At 43.1% G+C, this 17389-nt stretch overlaps 1 protein-coding gene across 1 annotated transcript in view; it reads right to left on the bottom strand.

The window, feature by feature from the left end:
• The window catches only part of SYT12 (synaptotagmin 12), a 132741-nt gene that overhangs the window by 63998 nt on the left and 51354 nt on the right, over nt 1-17389 (bottom strand). The window contains exons 2-3 of the mRNA XM_040328365.1: nt 7438-7491; nt 2040-2233 (exon numbers count right to left, since the gene is read on the bottom strand). Coding sequence (XP_040184299.1) covers nt 2040-2233; nt 7438-7480 — 237 coding nt within the window. The 5' untranslated portion in view covers nt 7481-7491. The remainder of the gene's footprint in view (nt 1-2039; nt 2234-7437; nt 7492-17389) is intronic.

Here is a 17389-nt window from a genome sequence, read left to right as displayed (position 1 = left end):
CCAGAGGTTACAGCACATGATTTCTTCTTGTTGATTGGTTGCTAGAGATTACTGTACAGTAATACTGCTCACTCATTGGTTTCTAGAGGTTACAGCACATCATCTCTTCACTGCAGAGGGGCATGATATACATAAGAATGCCACCTTTATTTACATATGAATGCCGTTGGCCTCAGCTATTTACATATGAATGCCACTATTTACATATGAATGCTATCGTTATTTACATAGAAACACAGGGTCTGCATGAGAGTCATCTGTACACAATAGGGCAGAGCTGGGCAGCATTAGTAGCAGCACTTCATACTGAGATATCAGGACACAGCAAAGGACTAAAACTTCAAGGGAATTTAAACTGGGATAGTTGGCAAGTATGAGGCAGCTGCTTTGGGCCCCAAAACAATGACAGGGCCCAGGGCAGCTGCCCCTTTTGCCCTGCCTTAAAGATGGCCCTGATGTTCACTCTGCTGCCAGACCCCTCCATACATCACTCTCCAGTAGACCCCTGGCATGCCTCTTCCAGATATCCACTGTGCCTCACTAACTGAACTTCTCCTGCCAGTCCTTGATGAAGAATTTACCTGGGCCTTGCGTACCTAATGCTTCTCCAGCTTCTCTGTTCCAGGATACCTCTCCATGGCCGTGTAAGGAGAGGCTCCCTCCCAACTCCCGAGCTCCTCCACCGAGGCGCGCACCCCCCCCCCCCCAGATGGAGATGGGCCTCCTGCTGCAGTCTAACACTCCATTCTTCACATCACCCAGCCGACAACTAACAACCAGTGGGCTGGACCTGAGTTTATGTGGGAGGCCTACCCCCTGCCAATTCCATTTGGGGATTGGTCAGGGCTCCTCACATGAACTCCCTGTCACTCAAGTCCCCAGCCCTACCCCTTTTCCAGAACATTCTCCCTCGAAGAAGAGGGGCGCCCAAGAACTAAAGGACAGGTGTTCACACCCACTGCTACACTAACCTCTCACTGCCCCCAGATCAAAACAAGCATGCAGCATAGGCCTGCCTAAATTTACCTGCCTGGCAGCTATTCCAAAATAACCTTACCTCTAGCACCTACCTATGGTAGAGGGCGCTACATCTAGTATGATGTACATTGTACCTCGTTGTATGAAAGATGTTGTATCTTGTTCATGTTGTTGAATGATGTATATGTTTGCAACAAATTTCCCTTTCATATGTAGGAGTAAGTTCATGTTACCCTCCTACTCCTACATATTGGCCAAATCACCAGGTGAAAACAGAGAGAAAAAAAGCCTAAAAAAAGCCAAATCACCAGGTGAAAACAGAAAGAAAAAAGCCTAAAAAAATTAAAAGGAATGCTGCCACCACATCTAATGATTGGTAAGCTGCAATATATTACATGTTTGGTTTGGGGTTGAATACTACTTTAAGCTGTACAGCTTGCCCCACTGGAAATAAATATACTGAACACATCACATACGCTATATTAGTCCTATACATTTATTAGGGTTCAATGTTTTTTACACAGTGCTATTTAAATGGACAAATCCTCCAAAATGCAAACTAAATAATTGTGGATTTTATGCCTTTTGGGAGGAGGCACCGGTTGCAGGGGCACAATCCCATTGGATAGAAGAAGATCCTGGACTGCCGCACAACTTAAAACGATGTCTTTATTGTACAAATAAAATCCCCAAAAAAAACAGAGTGATGCAGTCAAAATGAAGTGAACAACAGGAAAAAGGTGGCTGACATGTTTCACGTCATGTGATGCTTACTCGTAGCTGCATCGCTTTGGTTGTTTTTTGGATTTTATTTGTACAATAAAGACATTGTTTTAAGGAGTGCGGCAGTCCAGGATCTTCTTCTATCCAATGCACCTGTGCATAGCCAGCACCCTTTTTGGTTTAGTGGGACGGAAGCAAAGCCAAGGGATCAGCAGTTTTTAGAGCAGTATTATCTCTCCGCACAATCCCATTGTTGGGGTCTTCACAAGGTATAAATAAACCAAACACTGTCCACCCAAAGTTGGAAATTGATTGCATGATCCATTTGTTCTACTCACCTTCCTTTTAACATCTGAGTGTGCTGTCCCATATTTATGCTTCAGATATCTATAGTCATAGTTAGGGAATGGAGAAGGTGATGGATAATCCCCAGATTTATACAGCTTCCAGAGATATAAACCGACCACGCCAAGCAGCGTCAGCGCACCAGCTATGTATATTCCAATTTCCCATTCTGGAGGGCTTGTGATGACTGTAAAAGTGGCACATAAAATAAGCGTGAGTACTTTTATGAAGAAATATAAATGGTACATAAAACAAAATGACAACAACCAATGTGTACGATTATCAGCATGAGATCAACAATCCAGTTTAGGAGTAATAGAATATGCTTCTTATTCTGCTTCTACAGACAGTATTTATTGTTTGCAAAAGCAAGACTTGATATCAGATAATTAGATTGTGACTCATTCCAGATCCCGTTAGCTGTAAAGGACATTTCTAGGTGTTTCATATTTAATCAACTCCCAGAAACCAATGCAGTCAGTCCTTTTTTTTCACCTGATTAGTGTGACCCATACCTGGGGTAGCAGTTCTAGGTGTTACCCGCTGCTCCACTTGCTGGTGAAATCTGGTATCATAATTCCTTAAGAAAACTATTACTTAGAGAAATATTGAGACTGCCCATGCTGATTTCTTATCTACCAAATTCTAGTCCCCTGGTTGTCACTCTGGGTTTAATACGGTCAGGCTGGATGTGGCCCTTGCCCATCTTTACCCAGCCTTTGGAGCACTATTCCTTCCTCTGACACCAACAATAAAGCATCATTGTTTCAGGCTGGATGTGGCCCTTGCTCGTCTTTACCCAGCCTTTGGAGCACTATTCCTCCCTCTGACACCAACAATGAAGCACCATTGCTTCAGGCTGGATGTGGCCCTTGCTCGTCTTTACCCAGCCTTTGGAGCACTATTCCTCCCTCTGACACCAACAATGAAGCACCATTGTTTCAGGCTGGATGTGGCCCTTGCTCGTCTTTACCCAGCCTTTGGAGCACTATTCCTCCCTCTGACACTAACAATGAAGCACCATTGCTTCAGGCTGGATGTGGCCCTTGCTCGTCTTTACCCAGCCTTTGGAGCACTATTCCTCCCTCTGACACCAACAATAAAGCATCATTGTTTCAGGCTGGATGTGGCCCTTGCTCGTCTTTACCCAGCCTTTGGAGCACTATTCCTTCCTCTGACACCAACAATGAAGCACCATTGTTTCAGGCTGGATGTGGCCCTTGCTCGTCTTTACCCAGCCTTTGGAGCACTATTCCTCCCTCTGACACTAACAATGAAGCACCATTGCTTCAGGCTGGATGTGGCCCTTGCTCGTCTTTACCCAGCCTTTGGAGCACTATTCCTCCCTCTGACACCAACAATAAAGCATCATTGTTTCAGGCTGGATGTGGCCCTTGCTCGTCTTTACCCAGCCTTTGGAGCACTATTCCTTCCTCTGACACCAACAATGAAGCACCATTGCTTCAGGCTGGATGTGGCCCTTGCTCGTCTTTACCCAGCCTTTGGAGCACTATTCCTCCCTCTGACACCAACAATGAAGCACCATTGTTTCAGGCTGGATGTGGCCCTTGCTCGTCTTTACCCAGCCTTTGGAGCACTATTCCTCCCTCTGACACCAACAATGAAGCACCATTGTTTCAGGCTGGATGTGGCCCTTGCTCGTCTTTACCCAGCTTTTGGAGCACTATTCCTCCCTCTGACACCAACAATGAAGCACCATTGTTTCAGGCTGGATGTGGCCCTTGCTCGTCTTTACCCAGCCTTTGGAGCACTATTCCTCCCTCTGACACCAACAATGAAGCACCATTGTTTCAGGCTGGATGTGGCCCTTGCTCGTCTTTACCCAGCCTTTGGAGCACTATTCCTCCCTCTGACACCAACAATGAAGCACCATTGTTTCAGGCTGGATGTGGCCCTTGCTCGTCTTTACCCAGCCTTTGGAGCACTATTCCTCCCTCTGACACCAACAATGAAGCACCATTGCTTCAGGCTGGATGTGGCCCTTGCTCGTCTTTACCCAGCTTTTGGAGCACTATTCCTCCCTCTGACACCAACAATGAAGCACCATTGTTTCAGGCTGGATGTGGCCCTTGCTCGTCTTTACCCAGCCTTTGGAGCACTATTCCTCCCTCTGACACCAACAATGAAGCACCATTGCTACATTGACACCAAGGGTGGGGCATAATTTCCCCCCCATAGATATAAATAATTGAGCAAGTTTCCTCCTAGTAAAGCCTGGCACACACCACTAGCTTTTTTTCCCCGATAGCCCTGTACTAACGATGATAGTGCATCAATCTCCCCTGATATTCTTGTGTGTTCTGACAGAGGGGGTGCCCCCCAAAACACTCCGATCAGCTGGTGGTTTTCCAGCATGCTTGCCAAACAGAAGCCAGAGAAACAGCTGGCTTCTGTTGGACAGTTTTTATGGAACCGGCTGATGTCGCTTGACATTCGTCCCATGTGTACTAAGCTTAACACCAACAATGGTGCACTATTTCTCCCACTAACACCAATGATGGGTCTCTATTCCTCCTTCTACTGATCACATGCACTATGTCATTTTTTTTTATTCCCGCTGACCACCAGACCTGATATCTTGTCTATACCAAAAACCAAGCAAAGACAATTATCCCAACCTTCTTCTGTGTTAATAAAAAATGAAATTGCTGCTCCCACAATAAAAGTGATTCCACCACACTAAACTTATAAAACACAACTATACAGTGTAGTGAAATTTCAAATAATAAAATCAATGAATCAAAACACAGTTTAAAGTGAACTCACTATGTGCTATGTGATATCTTATTACAACATATAATTAATAAAGTGCATAATTGTCCATATAAAGTGATTATATCAATTGCACTGTGATGTACAGTAAGACATTAGTCCATAAAGAATGGTAAATGATCCAACACCATGTGACTAACCGCTCACTTTAATGCTATGACCCTTGCATTACCAGTAAGGTCTTAACAAGTGGTTCCCTTTAAGGGAAATGAAGACGGGGGTATAACGTCCTCACTCCTCCAAGTCTCCTATGTCCCAAGGTCACCTCCAAATACACACATGTACATACAGAAATGGAGATAGAACACACCCAATCTACGGTAATGCTCTCTGTTTAAATATTTATTACACTTAAAAGAGAAGAAATACACTTACAATAAAAAGCACTTGAGCAGTGCTAGCTGAATATTGCATATGTCGGTTTACAACAACAAACAGAGATGGGCACGAGATGACTTCACACTCCAGGCTCCGCCCCTATACAGGTTACGTCCAGGGCTGTTGACTTCATCAGATACTCCCGCAACTGATCACATGCGCTATGTATTTTTTTTTATTCCCGCTGACCACCAGACCTGATACCTTGTCTATGCCCACTGATGCTGGGGCATTTTCTACTCCCACTGGCCACTGTTACACCCCCCCCCCCCCATAAAGTCTAAAGGACAGTAAACTAGCCCTTTATTTAGAGTGTTTACAGAGTTTCTAAATAAAAAATTGAACAGATTCCACCATTCACACTTTACAGCACAGATGGATACCCCCCCCCCCCCCCCCAACTGCAGTTATTGTATTCTGACAGGAACCACCCATTTCTGTCAGAATACGTGAACTGCTAATGCATCTGATTGGCCCTTTTAATGGTTCAATCAAAAGATGTCTGGTGTAAGGGTGGCAACTGAGCCACCACTGAGTGGATTTTCGGCAGGTTCATCAAGAAAAGTAGATATAATATAACAATAATGCTATTGTGTTGTAGCTCTGAAATAAGCTTCTAAACAGTGTTAAGGACTCTGTTCAGAAGTGTAGAGGATGGTAAACAAGGGAATCTGTGTGTGATGGTACATGTGCACTATTACAACGTGTGATGATGGCCCTACAGGAGGCACAGTACATGTTTAGCCTCACCAAAATGTACCATCAGGCCTGTTGTACTCGCATGGTTCCCAGGTACTGGACTGCATGTTCAAATTACCTACTTTCTGATTGCCAGGGAAAGGGCTAAGTGGTTATAGCTAGCAATTTTAATATATCCCCAATTTAAAATGTACAGTTAATGGTATATACATTCCTAACAAGCAGTCAAATCATTTTAAACACGCCATCACTGATATCTGTAGCTGCATGTACTGTTCAATTAATCTCCAAAGTTACCAACAGAAGCACTGAAGTTGCAGCCCCCTCTCATTTTCTTTGAGAGCTTCTTTACACCATTTGCATTGAACAATGCTGGGCACCATTGTCCAGGGCAGTTCCAAGTCAAGGCAATGTGTCTTGTTTTTTATGGTGTCAGTTCACACTTCTACCACATTGCAGGATCCCTGTGTAAACAGAGCTTAAAGTAGAACTTTAGGCAAAATGTTTTTTTTACACCATAGAGTAAGGGAGGGTCATAACCCTCAGTTTATTTTTGCCATCTGTGTCCCATTGGGGAGATCTGACTTCACTTCCTGTCCCATAGCCAAACAGGAAGTGAGAGGAAATCCATGCAAATTAAGGGAATCCCTTGGTGACCCCATTGGAAGATTTCCCCTCCACTACTTTTCTTTTAGGCGGCGTACACACGGTCGAACATGTCCGCTGAAACTGGTCCGCGGACCAGTTTCCGCGGACATGTCCGACCGTGTGTACGGCCTAGCGGACAGGTTTCCAGTGGACAAAAGTTTCTTAGCAAGCTAAGAAACTTGTCCGCTGGAAACATGTCCGTCGGACATGTCCGATGGTTAGTACACCTAATCGGACATGTCCGCTGGTTATGATGTGTAACCAGCGTCCCGAAATCCCGCGCATGCGTCAAATTGATTCAACACATGCGTGGAAGCATTGCACTTCCGTGTTTGAGAACGTCGGTGTCTTCTACATCACCACGTTCTCTGTCCGCGGGGATTTTGGTCTGATGGTGTGTACACACACACACATCAGGTCAAAAGCTCCCAGGAGACATGTCCGATGAAAACGGTCCACGGACCGTTTTCATCGGACATGTCTCCTCATGTGTACGGGGCCTTACTTTTACTTTCGCTGTCAATGATAATGGTAATTAGGACAAATAGAAGGGGTAACAGGTGTTTTAATCCCTCTTCATTCTGTCAAACACTAAAAAAAGTTTTGCCTTTAGTTGTAGTTTACCGCTTCTTTGCAGGCCTCTTCTGAAAGTTTTTGTTTACAAGTTTAAATTTGTATTTTTTGCTATAAAATTAGAACCCCCAAATATTATGTTTTTTTTTACTGATAAAACTTAGGAAATTATATTGAACTCTATGGGCTAGTGTACTTTACGCATTGTCACTTTTTTTCAGAAAAAAACCTGTGTATTTCATATGGTGGAAATAGAATAGAATCTTTTTTTTTTTTTCTAGAAACACGAAAAATACATACCACTAATACGGTAGTCAATCATTCTGCTCTCCATGGCATTCATTTCAGTTTTGCCTAATGAGAAAAAAAAAAAATGAAATGAGTACATCATAATCACATAATCTCAAAAGATTTAAAAAGTCACTAAACATAAATTGCAAGCTGGTCTCTGGAAAAGAGGTTTTAACAATATGGATCATTGAGTATGCCAAGGTTTCAGCAGTTATCAGAAAACACCATGGTGTAGTAGATGGACTTTGTAGTGACTCCTTGGCCATTACTCTCATAGAGAAGTCTACTGTCATGTTAAAGCCTCTTTTAGCACAACATGGCAGGTAATGGAGAACCTGTGAAGCAAATGACCTAAATTCCATATACTGGATAATAATTTCTGTACAGGAGTGGGATCTTGTTTTTTTAAACAGTTCTGAATGTTACTTTTGCATTTAGTTTTAAACATTTCTTTAACGTAAAAGTCGAAGAGCCAGCCTCCCAGTGAACACCTCTCCAAGCTATTCACATTCAGGGTCGCCATCAGGAATTATGGGGCCCCTTACACAGCTTCAAGGCATGGGCCCCCTGAAGCAGAGAACAGGGGGGGGGGGTGCCAGCCTGAAATTGAGAAGCGGGGGGGGGGGTGCAGCTGCTAATTGAGAAGCGGGGGGGGCCTTTACAATATATATATATATATATATATATATATATATATATATATATTAAAAAAATAAATAAAGGGGCCCTTTAATAAAAAATAAATAAAAAATATATAAAAATAAATACATTTATTTTTAAAAAAAGGGGGGTTGCCATCTGGGGACCTCCGGGCCCCTGGGGATTTTTGGACCCTTTAATAAAAAAAAAATATATATGTAAAAAAAAAGAAATAAAAAGAAAAAAAAAGAATAAAAAAAAATTTGTATATACATTTTTTATTTTTTTTATTTAAAAAAAAGGGGGGTACCATCCGGGGCCCTGGGGACCACTGGGCCCCTGGGAACCTCTGGGACCTTTAATAAAATATATATATATATATATATATATATATATAAAATAAATAAATAAATACAAATAAAAAGAAATAAAAAAATATATTAAAAAAATATATTTTTTAATAAAAAAAAGGGGGGGTTGTCATCCGGGGACCTCCGGGCCCCTGGGGACCTCTGGGCCCTTTAATAAAAATTAAAAAAATATATAAAAATAATAAAAAAAGGGGGGGTGCCATCCGGGGCCCCGGGACTCTCTGGGCCCCTAGGGACCCCCAGAAGCTTAAACAAAAACATTTTTTATACAAAAAAAAAAAGGGGGGGTTGCCACCCGGGCCCCTTAAAGGTGTACTGCCTGTACCCCCCTGATGGCGGCCCTGTTCAAATTAGTTCCTGCCCTGTCTACAAGTAGGTGATTCTGGTTCTATTAGTCGTTAAAGCAGCAGTTGGTGTGCCAACTCAAAAAAGAAGAGTGAATGGGAAAGTATCCTTATGTGTTCTGAATGTTTAAACTATCCTTAAAGCTTAATTTGAGTGTGGATACCCCAAGAACCCTTTAAAATAAAAAAGCAGTTCTGGATGATATACCCTATCTCCAGAGTTGTATCCCACAGATCCACTTATACCCCACAGATCCACCTGTACAATCCAGCGTCACTCTTCTTCCAGGTTAAATGATGGTCAGCATAATTCAACCCACCTCCTGTGAGCCCAGGACATACAGTAAAGGCTTTGCCCCCTAATCTAGACCCCCAGGAGAACGCCAAGAGCCCTGATGCCCAACTTGCAGCCTCTAGAGCCCCTGCAGACACTGATCTGTGTTTTATTATTGCTATGCTGTCACAGTGGTTTCTAGAAGTCACATGTAATTTGTCTCCAGTCTATGACTGTCTCTTAAAGCATGTCAGTCTCCTACAGCTCCTATAGCATGTTCATAGTCTCTGACTATGTTTCTAACAATCTCTTGTACCATGTTTACATTTTCTGATCTTCTCTTGTATTATGTATTCAGTCTCTGACCATCTTTTGTATCATGTCCGCAGTCTATGACAATTTATTTTATTATGTCAAGGTACCTCATCATTACATAGATCCCTTCCACTTCCCGCAGTATTTAGGATCCACCCACCACAGGAGTAAGAAGAGGGTGAAAAAGACCTTTGATATCACTTGACCAAACTAAATAAACCTAGAAAAAAGGGTTTTCTTATTAAGGCCATTTGGGTTTTCTAGTGGGGAGGTGTTAACAAGGTGGGGAAGCTTGAAATTGGGCTTTAAAGCCCATCTGTAGCAAAATGGCAAACCAACTCTATTCAGTCGAATATCTTAGGTATTTAGACTTTTTAGTTGGGGGGGAGGGGCGTTCCCTTGCTAGACTTCAGCTTTAAGTGTAATTTAGTTGAATCTATTCAATTATTAATTCTTTTTTATGCACAAGGAGTACATATTCAAGTAATAAAAAAAGTACGAAGTGTATAAGGTTCAGGCCAACCAACATTGTAGGCTGTACACATCAAAAATCTGTATAAAAACTCAGATTCCAGTAATGACAAGCGTTACAGTCTTGGATCATCTAGATAGAAACTGGGGAGGCAGTAACCCAATTAAATTAATTGAATGCTACCTTCTCTGGCTAAAATAGTGACAAGCAATACAAATCAATTGACTAGCTCATCAAATATGTGAGCCTATGAGAATGTGGCTAGTAGCAAGCATAAAGAGAAAAAGTAAGACCAGAAAGAAAAGAGCAGTTAGGGAAAGGAAGAGAAAAGCGAAGGTCGGGGCACTTCATCGTCGTTGGTTGAAGGTTGGAGGAATGACTACCTATATCCAATCCTGAAATGCAGAAGAGTAGCGGAACCTAGAACTGTTCTTCCCTGACACTTTCCTGCAACAGCAGATGTTCCAGGTCTCTGATGAAGTCAAGTTCAATGGCCCTTTCCACAAGGGGAGGTATAGAGGTTATTTTCCAATAACAGGGTATATGACTGTTCTGGCCACACTAGAAAATGCCTGAGGACATCCTTTTTTGTGGGCTCAGGAGGTCCTGGAATCACGGAGAGAAGAGCTATCATGGGTGAGAATGGGATTTGAATAGCTATAAGCTTATAGTAATGAGTAATGCTGCGTACACACGATAGGTTAGTCTGATGAAAACGGTCTGATGGACCGTTTTCATCAGGCCAAACCGAACATGTGTGGGCCCCATCGGTTATTTATCCATAGGTTAAAAAAATAGAAACTTGTTTTAAAATTATCTGATGGATAAAAAACCTATAGAAAAAAACGATCGTCTGTAGGTACGTCCATCGGTTAAAAATCCACGCATGCTCAGAATCAAGTCGACGCATGCTTGGAAGCATTGAACATCATTTTTTTCAGCACGTCGTTGTATTTTACGTCACCGCGTTCTGACACGATCGTTTTTTTAACTGATGATGTGTAGTCACGACTGATCATCTGTCAGCTTCATCGGATAACTGATGGAAAAATCCATCAGACCGTTTTCATTAGACTAACCTATCGTGTGTACAGGGCAGAGGTGTATTTAGGTTTTGTGCTGCCCTAGGCCTGACTAAACTTGCGCACCCCCTAATTTAAATATGACCCACCCCTTCTTTAAGACCCGCCCTGTCATATTCATGGGTGACGGACAGAGGGACACCGTGGGTGACGGACAGAGGGATGCCACGGGTGACGGACAGAGGGACGCCGCGGGTGACGGACAGAGGGACGCCGCGGGTGACGGACAGAGGGACGCCGCGGGTGACGGACAGAGGGACGCCACGGGTGACGGACAGAGGGACGCCGCGGGTGACGGATGCCGTGGAAAGAGGACAGAGGGACGCCATGGGAAAAGGATGCCGTGAGAAGAGGACAGAGGGATGTCGTGGGAAGAGGACAGAGGGACATTGTGGCGGTCAATAAGGCCTAGAGAATAGCAGGTTAGACACTTCCTAATGGCTCCATCCCTGGGAATAGTAATGAATAATGGCCAACAGGCCCTCTTACCAGACCCAGCAAAATCAAAATCGCAACCGGCCTTGTCGGCCTAGGCCAGAATACATCCCTGGTACAGGGCATAAGAATTCACACCTAGAAAGCACAGAAAGAGGAGCATTCTCACCAGATATGAAACATGGTGCCTTTGGAGGTGTGAAACCGCTAACAAGTGTTTGGGACTCAAGTATTGCAGTGGTGGAAAACGGAAGGGCACTTGTACCACCTTGTTATAAGTTTGAACCCTTTTCCCTGTGTCTTAGTTGCCAAGGATAATTTGGGGGTCAGGATAAAGCTTTTTTCTCAGTCTGTTGGGTTAACCATAAGCTGGAGTTCTCTTTCCCAAGTCTAAATAGGTGGAGAGATCTGGATGTGCGGCCTTCAAGATAATGGAGTAATAGATGGGATATAGTGTGTCAGTGGGTCCTTGTGTAGTAGCAGGGTAGTAGTAAGCGATTGGCTTAGCAATTAAGACCTGAAAGTGGACTGGGAAAACGAATATAACATAAGGCTGTTGCCTCTGTAACCACTGCATTGAGGTAGGTGGGAAGCTGCTAGATGAAATAGCCTTTGTCAGTGATGACCGGAGGACCCGAGAGAGCCAACTAAGGTGTTGTTTATTCCAGGATCTAAAAGTAGATTTAAGTGTAATTTAAAAACAGACCCTAACATTTTACACTACCTTTCCCAGCCCTTAGGACCTAACATATATAATAAACTCAACTTTTTATATTTTCTCAGACTGAAATTTGAACTGAATCATTAACCCTTAATCTGACCCTAAAACCCAACTTCTAAACGTAAACCATAACCCCCCCCCCCCCCCCCCAGAATCTAATGTAAAAATGAACACAGGACTAACCTTAATATGAAAGCTACATATTAGCCATAAAGAGTAATATCACTTTGTTGACAAACTCAATCCCCTCTGGGTGATCTATGGATTTTAACAAACATTATAGAGCCCTACTTTTTCTGCTCTGGAGAGAACTCTGCTTGTTCCATTGTGTCCTTTTGGTACTGATACTGAATAGGAGGGTCTGGTTCATTATAATTAGCCGATGCCTTCTTTGTGTTCTGATGAGAAAAGTTAGTGTTTGCATTCCTTTGGAAGTAATTAACCCTTAAGGACTATCTCACCAAAACTCAATTATCTATTGCAGAGGTGGCCTCAAATTTGACTTGTACCTTATTGCAGACTTATGGGAAAATCAGTAAGCCAATCACACAAGCGGGAAATGCTTCCTGGGGTGTTCTGTACACCAACAGTGTACAGAGTGCCCCCAGGTTGCCATATTGCATTGAATTTTACAGAAAATTACAGCAGCTTGAGATTGAAAAGGAAAGGTCATTTTAATAACATTAAATTACAATATGGCCTGTTTAGCAGTTGTATTTGCTATTTTTTTATTTGCTATATTTTTTTTCCCACTAAAACAGAGCTACCCTTTAACACTAACATAACCTTTTGCCTTATTATATGTTTTGTAATAAGCTTTAATAAAACCTTTAATTGAGAAAAAAAAAAAAACATAACCTGTAAGCCAGGGGTGTCCAAACTTTTTTCAAAGAGGGCCAGATTTGATTAAGTGAACATGCGTGAAGGGCCGACTATTTTGCCTGACATTCTTTGAACCATTAAAATTCTGCCTAAGTGTGTTCGTCTGAGCACTAATACACGGCCCAACAGGAATTCTCTTGCCTTTGTGGCTGTGTGTGGTGAAGAGATGAGCTTGGGCGTGTTATTTGGATCTACTGTATATATTTTATTTGTGGCCCCAACGAATCCCAGAGCGCTGCTTAGGACTAAGGATGAGCTTGGGCGTGTTATTTGGATATACCGTATTTATCGGCGTATAACACTCACAGGCTTACCATTGCCATGTATGCAGCCTCACCATTGCCATGAATGCAGCCTTACAATTGCCATGAATGCAGCCTTACCATTGCAACCAATGCAGCCTTACCATTGCAACCAATGCAGCCTCACATGTGCCATAAATGCAGCCTCACATGTGCCATAAATGCAGCCTTACCATTGCCATCAGTGCAGCCTGAACGATGCCCATCTGCAGCCTCGGAGGGCAGAGGGAGGGGGCGGGACGAGTGCCAACAGATTACAAACAGGAGAATGCCTTGTTTATCCTGTGGCCTCTTTAATAGACAGAACAGTCGTCCAATGGCATCCCAGGAGACGGGACTTACAATACAGACGCTGCTGAGTAAACAGGAGATTCTCTTCATGTAATCTGACGGCGCTCGTCCTGCCCCCTCCCTGTCCCCTCCAAGGCAGCGCCAATAAATACAGTATATATCTTTTGTGGCCCTGGGGGCCACAAACAATATATACATCCAAATCCCCAGGGGGGCCATATTAAATCAACAGGGGGGCCGCATTTGGCCCCCGGGCCTGACTTTGGACATGCCTGCTGTAAGCAAATCTACAAGACTGACTGTGGCCCGGATTCAGAAAGAATGGCGTAACTTTCGGCGGGCGTAGCGCATCTCATATACGCTACGCCAACGCTAACTTAGAGAGGCGAGTACCGTATTCAGAAAGAACTTGCACCCTAAGTTACGGCGGCGTAGCGTAAATGGGCTGGTGTAAGCCCGCCTAATTCAAATTATCAAGGCAGTGGGCGTGTTGTATTACAATGAGCAAGTGACCCCATGTAAATGAGGGGCCGAACGAACGGCGCATGCACCGTCCGTGGATGTATCCTAGTGCGCATGCTCAAAATCACGTCGGCTAGAATGCCTAAGATACGTCGGACACTGCCTACGACGTAAACGTAACTTACGCACAGCCCTATTCACGTACGACTTACGTAAACGATATAAATTTCGACAGTCGTTTCCGACATCCATACCTTAACATGACTTAACCCTGCTTTATGAGGGGTAAAGTTACGCCGGTCGTACGCCTTCCGTAAACAGCGTATATTAATACGCCCGGCGCAAGTACGTTTGTGAATCGGCGTATCTAGGTCATTTGCATATTTATAATGGGAACGTCGAATGCGTCCAGCGTAACTATGCACCCACGATACGCCGGCGTAGGCAAGTTACGTCGGATGGCTGAAGCCATGTTTTTGGACGTATATCGCGCTTTGTGAATCGGCTCAAAGATGCAACGGCCCACATTTAAAATTACGGCAGCGTATCTGGAGATACGCCGACGTAAATGCTTTCTGAATCCAGGCCTTAATCTTTTTAGAAGCATACAAACCTTATCCTGCATCTAAACATCCATACTGAATGGTACCTGTCCTGTGTCCCGAGGTTCTGACTCTGGAAAGTCCTGATCCAACATGCCACCTTCTACCAAAAAGGCAAATATTATTTTTGCATGGATCTCTTAAACGAAAAGCTATGAAAACCATTGACTGAAATAACTTGGCAATTAAAAATTCATCATTAAAAAGTAAATCATACATTTGACACCTCAGCACAATCGAGTTTCCTATTTACGGCACCGTTTGATTTTTATCGGTAGCCTTAATTGCTTTTGTGAATTGCCTAACATGTAATATGACAAGATGGGTTTTTCATGTTGATATTCCTTAGTGAGCCGACTCTTTTCCATACAGTGGTTAAAAGCAGGTTATTGACCCTGAGATTTCCCCGATTGTAGCTGCAGAAAATGATCCATGCCTGAGATCGGAAACAAATGCAGCACTCTCTGGGAGCTTCATAGTCTGAGCATCCTTCTGTATCTGAATTTATTATAATAGATTACATGTTATGATCTATCCGTCCAGTGAGATGATCTTTACCGGTCTCGGCACACGAATGTCTTTAATAACACTGAGAGCTGTTGTGTACAACTATCCATAGTGACCAATCAAACATCTGCTTTTAGCAGCTTAGAGAAATATTTAAAAAGCAGGTATTCGGTGTGCGCATTCAGGAATGCTGTACACTGGGCCAGTGAAGAGGGAGAATGCAAATGAGGATTGGCTGAAATAAAGCTTGAATTTTATGTGCAAAGACTGCAGGCAATGGAGAACAAGTACGGGAAAGCAGGAACAAGTGCAGAGCGTATCCTAAAGGGCTCAGGGGCTAAAAATGCAAATGGGATGTGTGCAAAACAGACTGGCCTAGTGGCTTGTACAGTATAATGCCGCGTACACGCGCTCTGAATTTCCAACAACAAATGTTCGATGGGAGCTTTTGGTCGAAAATTCTGACCGTGTGTAGGCTCCATCGGACATTTGTTGTCGGAATTTCCGACAACAAAAATTTGAGAGCTGGTTCTCAAATTTCCCGACAACAAAATCCTTTCTCGTAAATTCCGATCATGTGTGGACAATTCCAACCGCACAAAATTTCCCGCACGCTATGAATCAAGTACAAGACAGAAGCGCTCTGTCTGGTAAAACTAGCATTCGTAATGGAGATAGCACATTCGTCACGCTGTAATGCAAAAAAAAATAAAAAATCTGCGCTATCTGGATAACAAGCAGCTACATACAATCCAGTGAAAAAGGAAAGCGAAAAAAAGCAAAATACAAAAAATGTAGCGCTAAAACATAAGTGAGTAATAGGAAGACACTGATGGTCTATATCGCACACCAATGTGTCAATGTAAACAGAAAATATAAGTATAAGTCCATATGTTCCTCACACACCAAGTCAATAAAGAAATAGTAAATGATGTTACAAGGACACTAATTAGGTGTGTCTAATATCAATTAGAATAAGTACGAGGGTATAAGTCCATATGGGTGAACATGAACTGGATAGATGAAAAAAACCAACTCCAAATACAGTGATTGGAAACCCACAGTGATTCGTTGTTGTATTTATGATGTGGTGATAATACCTGCCACCGGAGAGGGAGGAGGCTTACCAGATATGGTGGACCCAAATGAGCGTATGCCCAAAGGATCAAAAAAGCTGTAAATAATGTAGATGGAAAGATGTACCGGCACACACCAATTTATGCGATCAGCAAGGAGCAGTGAAGTCTTCACTTGATAACGGGTGGAGGAGGTAACATCATCTGGGAGATAGCTCATGGGAAATGGAGAACATGCCCAGGGTATGTGGAGGAAAATAAAAGGCACATAGTGTAATTCCGTACAAATGGGGAGGTTTAATATCGGTTAAAAACACTTACAATTGGTAGATTAAAAACGGACATCAATGTTTGTAAAGTGCATGGCAGCAGTAGAGTCACGCTGTAATGGACTGAAAAGCACGAGGCTGAAAAACACGAATCGTCTCTCACCAAACTTCTACTAACACGACTGGTATTGAACTTCCCTTTTCTAACGCCGTCGTACATGTTGTACGTCACCGTGTTCTTGACGTTCGGAATTTCCGACAACATTTGTTTAAACCAACATCCATCGGAAATGTATCCATGGTTTTGTTGTCAGAATGTCCAATCGTGTGTACGCGGCATAACTGTTGTAACATATTGATAACACTAAGATCTGGGGGATCCAGATGTGTGACAAACCAAACTATGTCCACTGAGGGCAAAAGCAGCAAATTTGAATTTGCATGTGCAGTGAATAGACCAAAGTCCCCTTATTATTAGTATACAGGATTTATATAGTGCCAACAGTTTGCGCAGTGCTTTACAATGTCAATTTGGTTGTGAATAACCAAAAAATCATTGCTTCCTAATGAAGATGCCTTTTAGAAAGGGAAGCATAATAGCCAGTGATGCGCAAACAGAGGGCAGGGCCAAGCGCGAGCACGTATGAGTGCCCCCATAGCAAGCAGTTTGCTTTGGTGGGCACTTAGCGAAGGGGAGGAGCCAGGAGCACCAGCAGGGGACCCGAGAAGAGGAGGTCCGGGGCTGCTCTGTGCAAAACCATTGCACAGAGCAGGTAAGCAAAGCAAGATTTTACAATCACTTTAAAGTGGAGGTTCACCCTAAAAGTTAATTTTTACCCTTAGATTCCTGCTCATTTTGTCAAGGGGAATCGGGTCGTTTTTTTAAAATCGAAGCAGTACTTACCGTTTTAGAGAGC

Source organism: Rana temporaria, chromosome 11, assembly GCF_905171775.1.
Source record: "Rana temporaria chromosome 11, aRanTem1.1, whole genome shotgun sequence".
Taxonomy (NCBI): Eukaryota; Metazoa; Chordata; class Amphibia; order Anura; family Ranidae; genus Rana; species Rana temporaria.
Note: the sequence above shows the minus strand (reverse complement) of the source record. Positions and strands in the feature narration are given on the sequence as shown.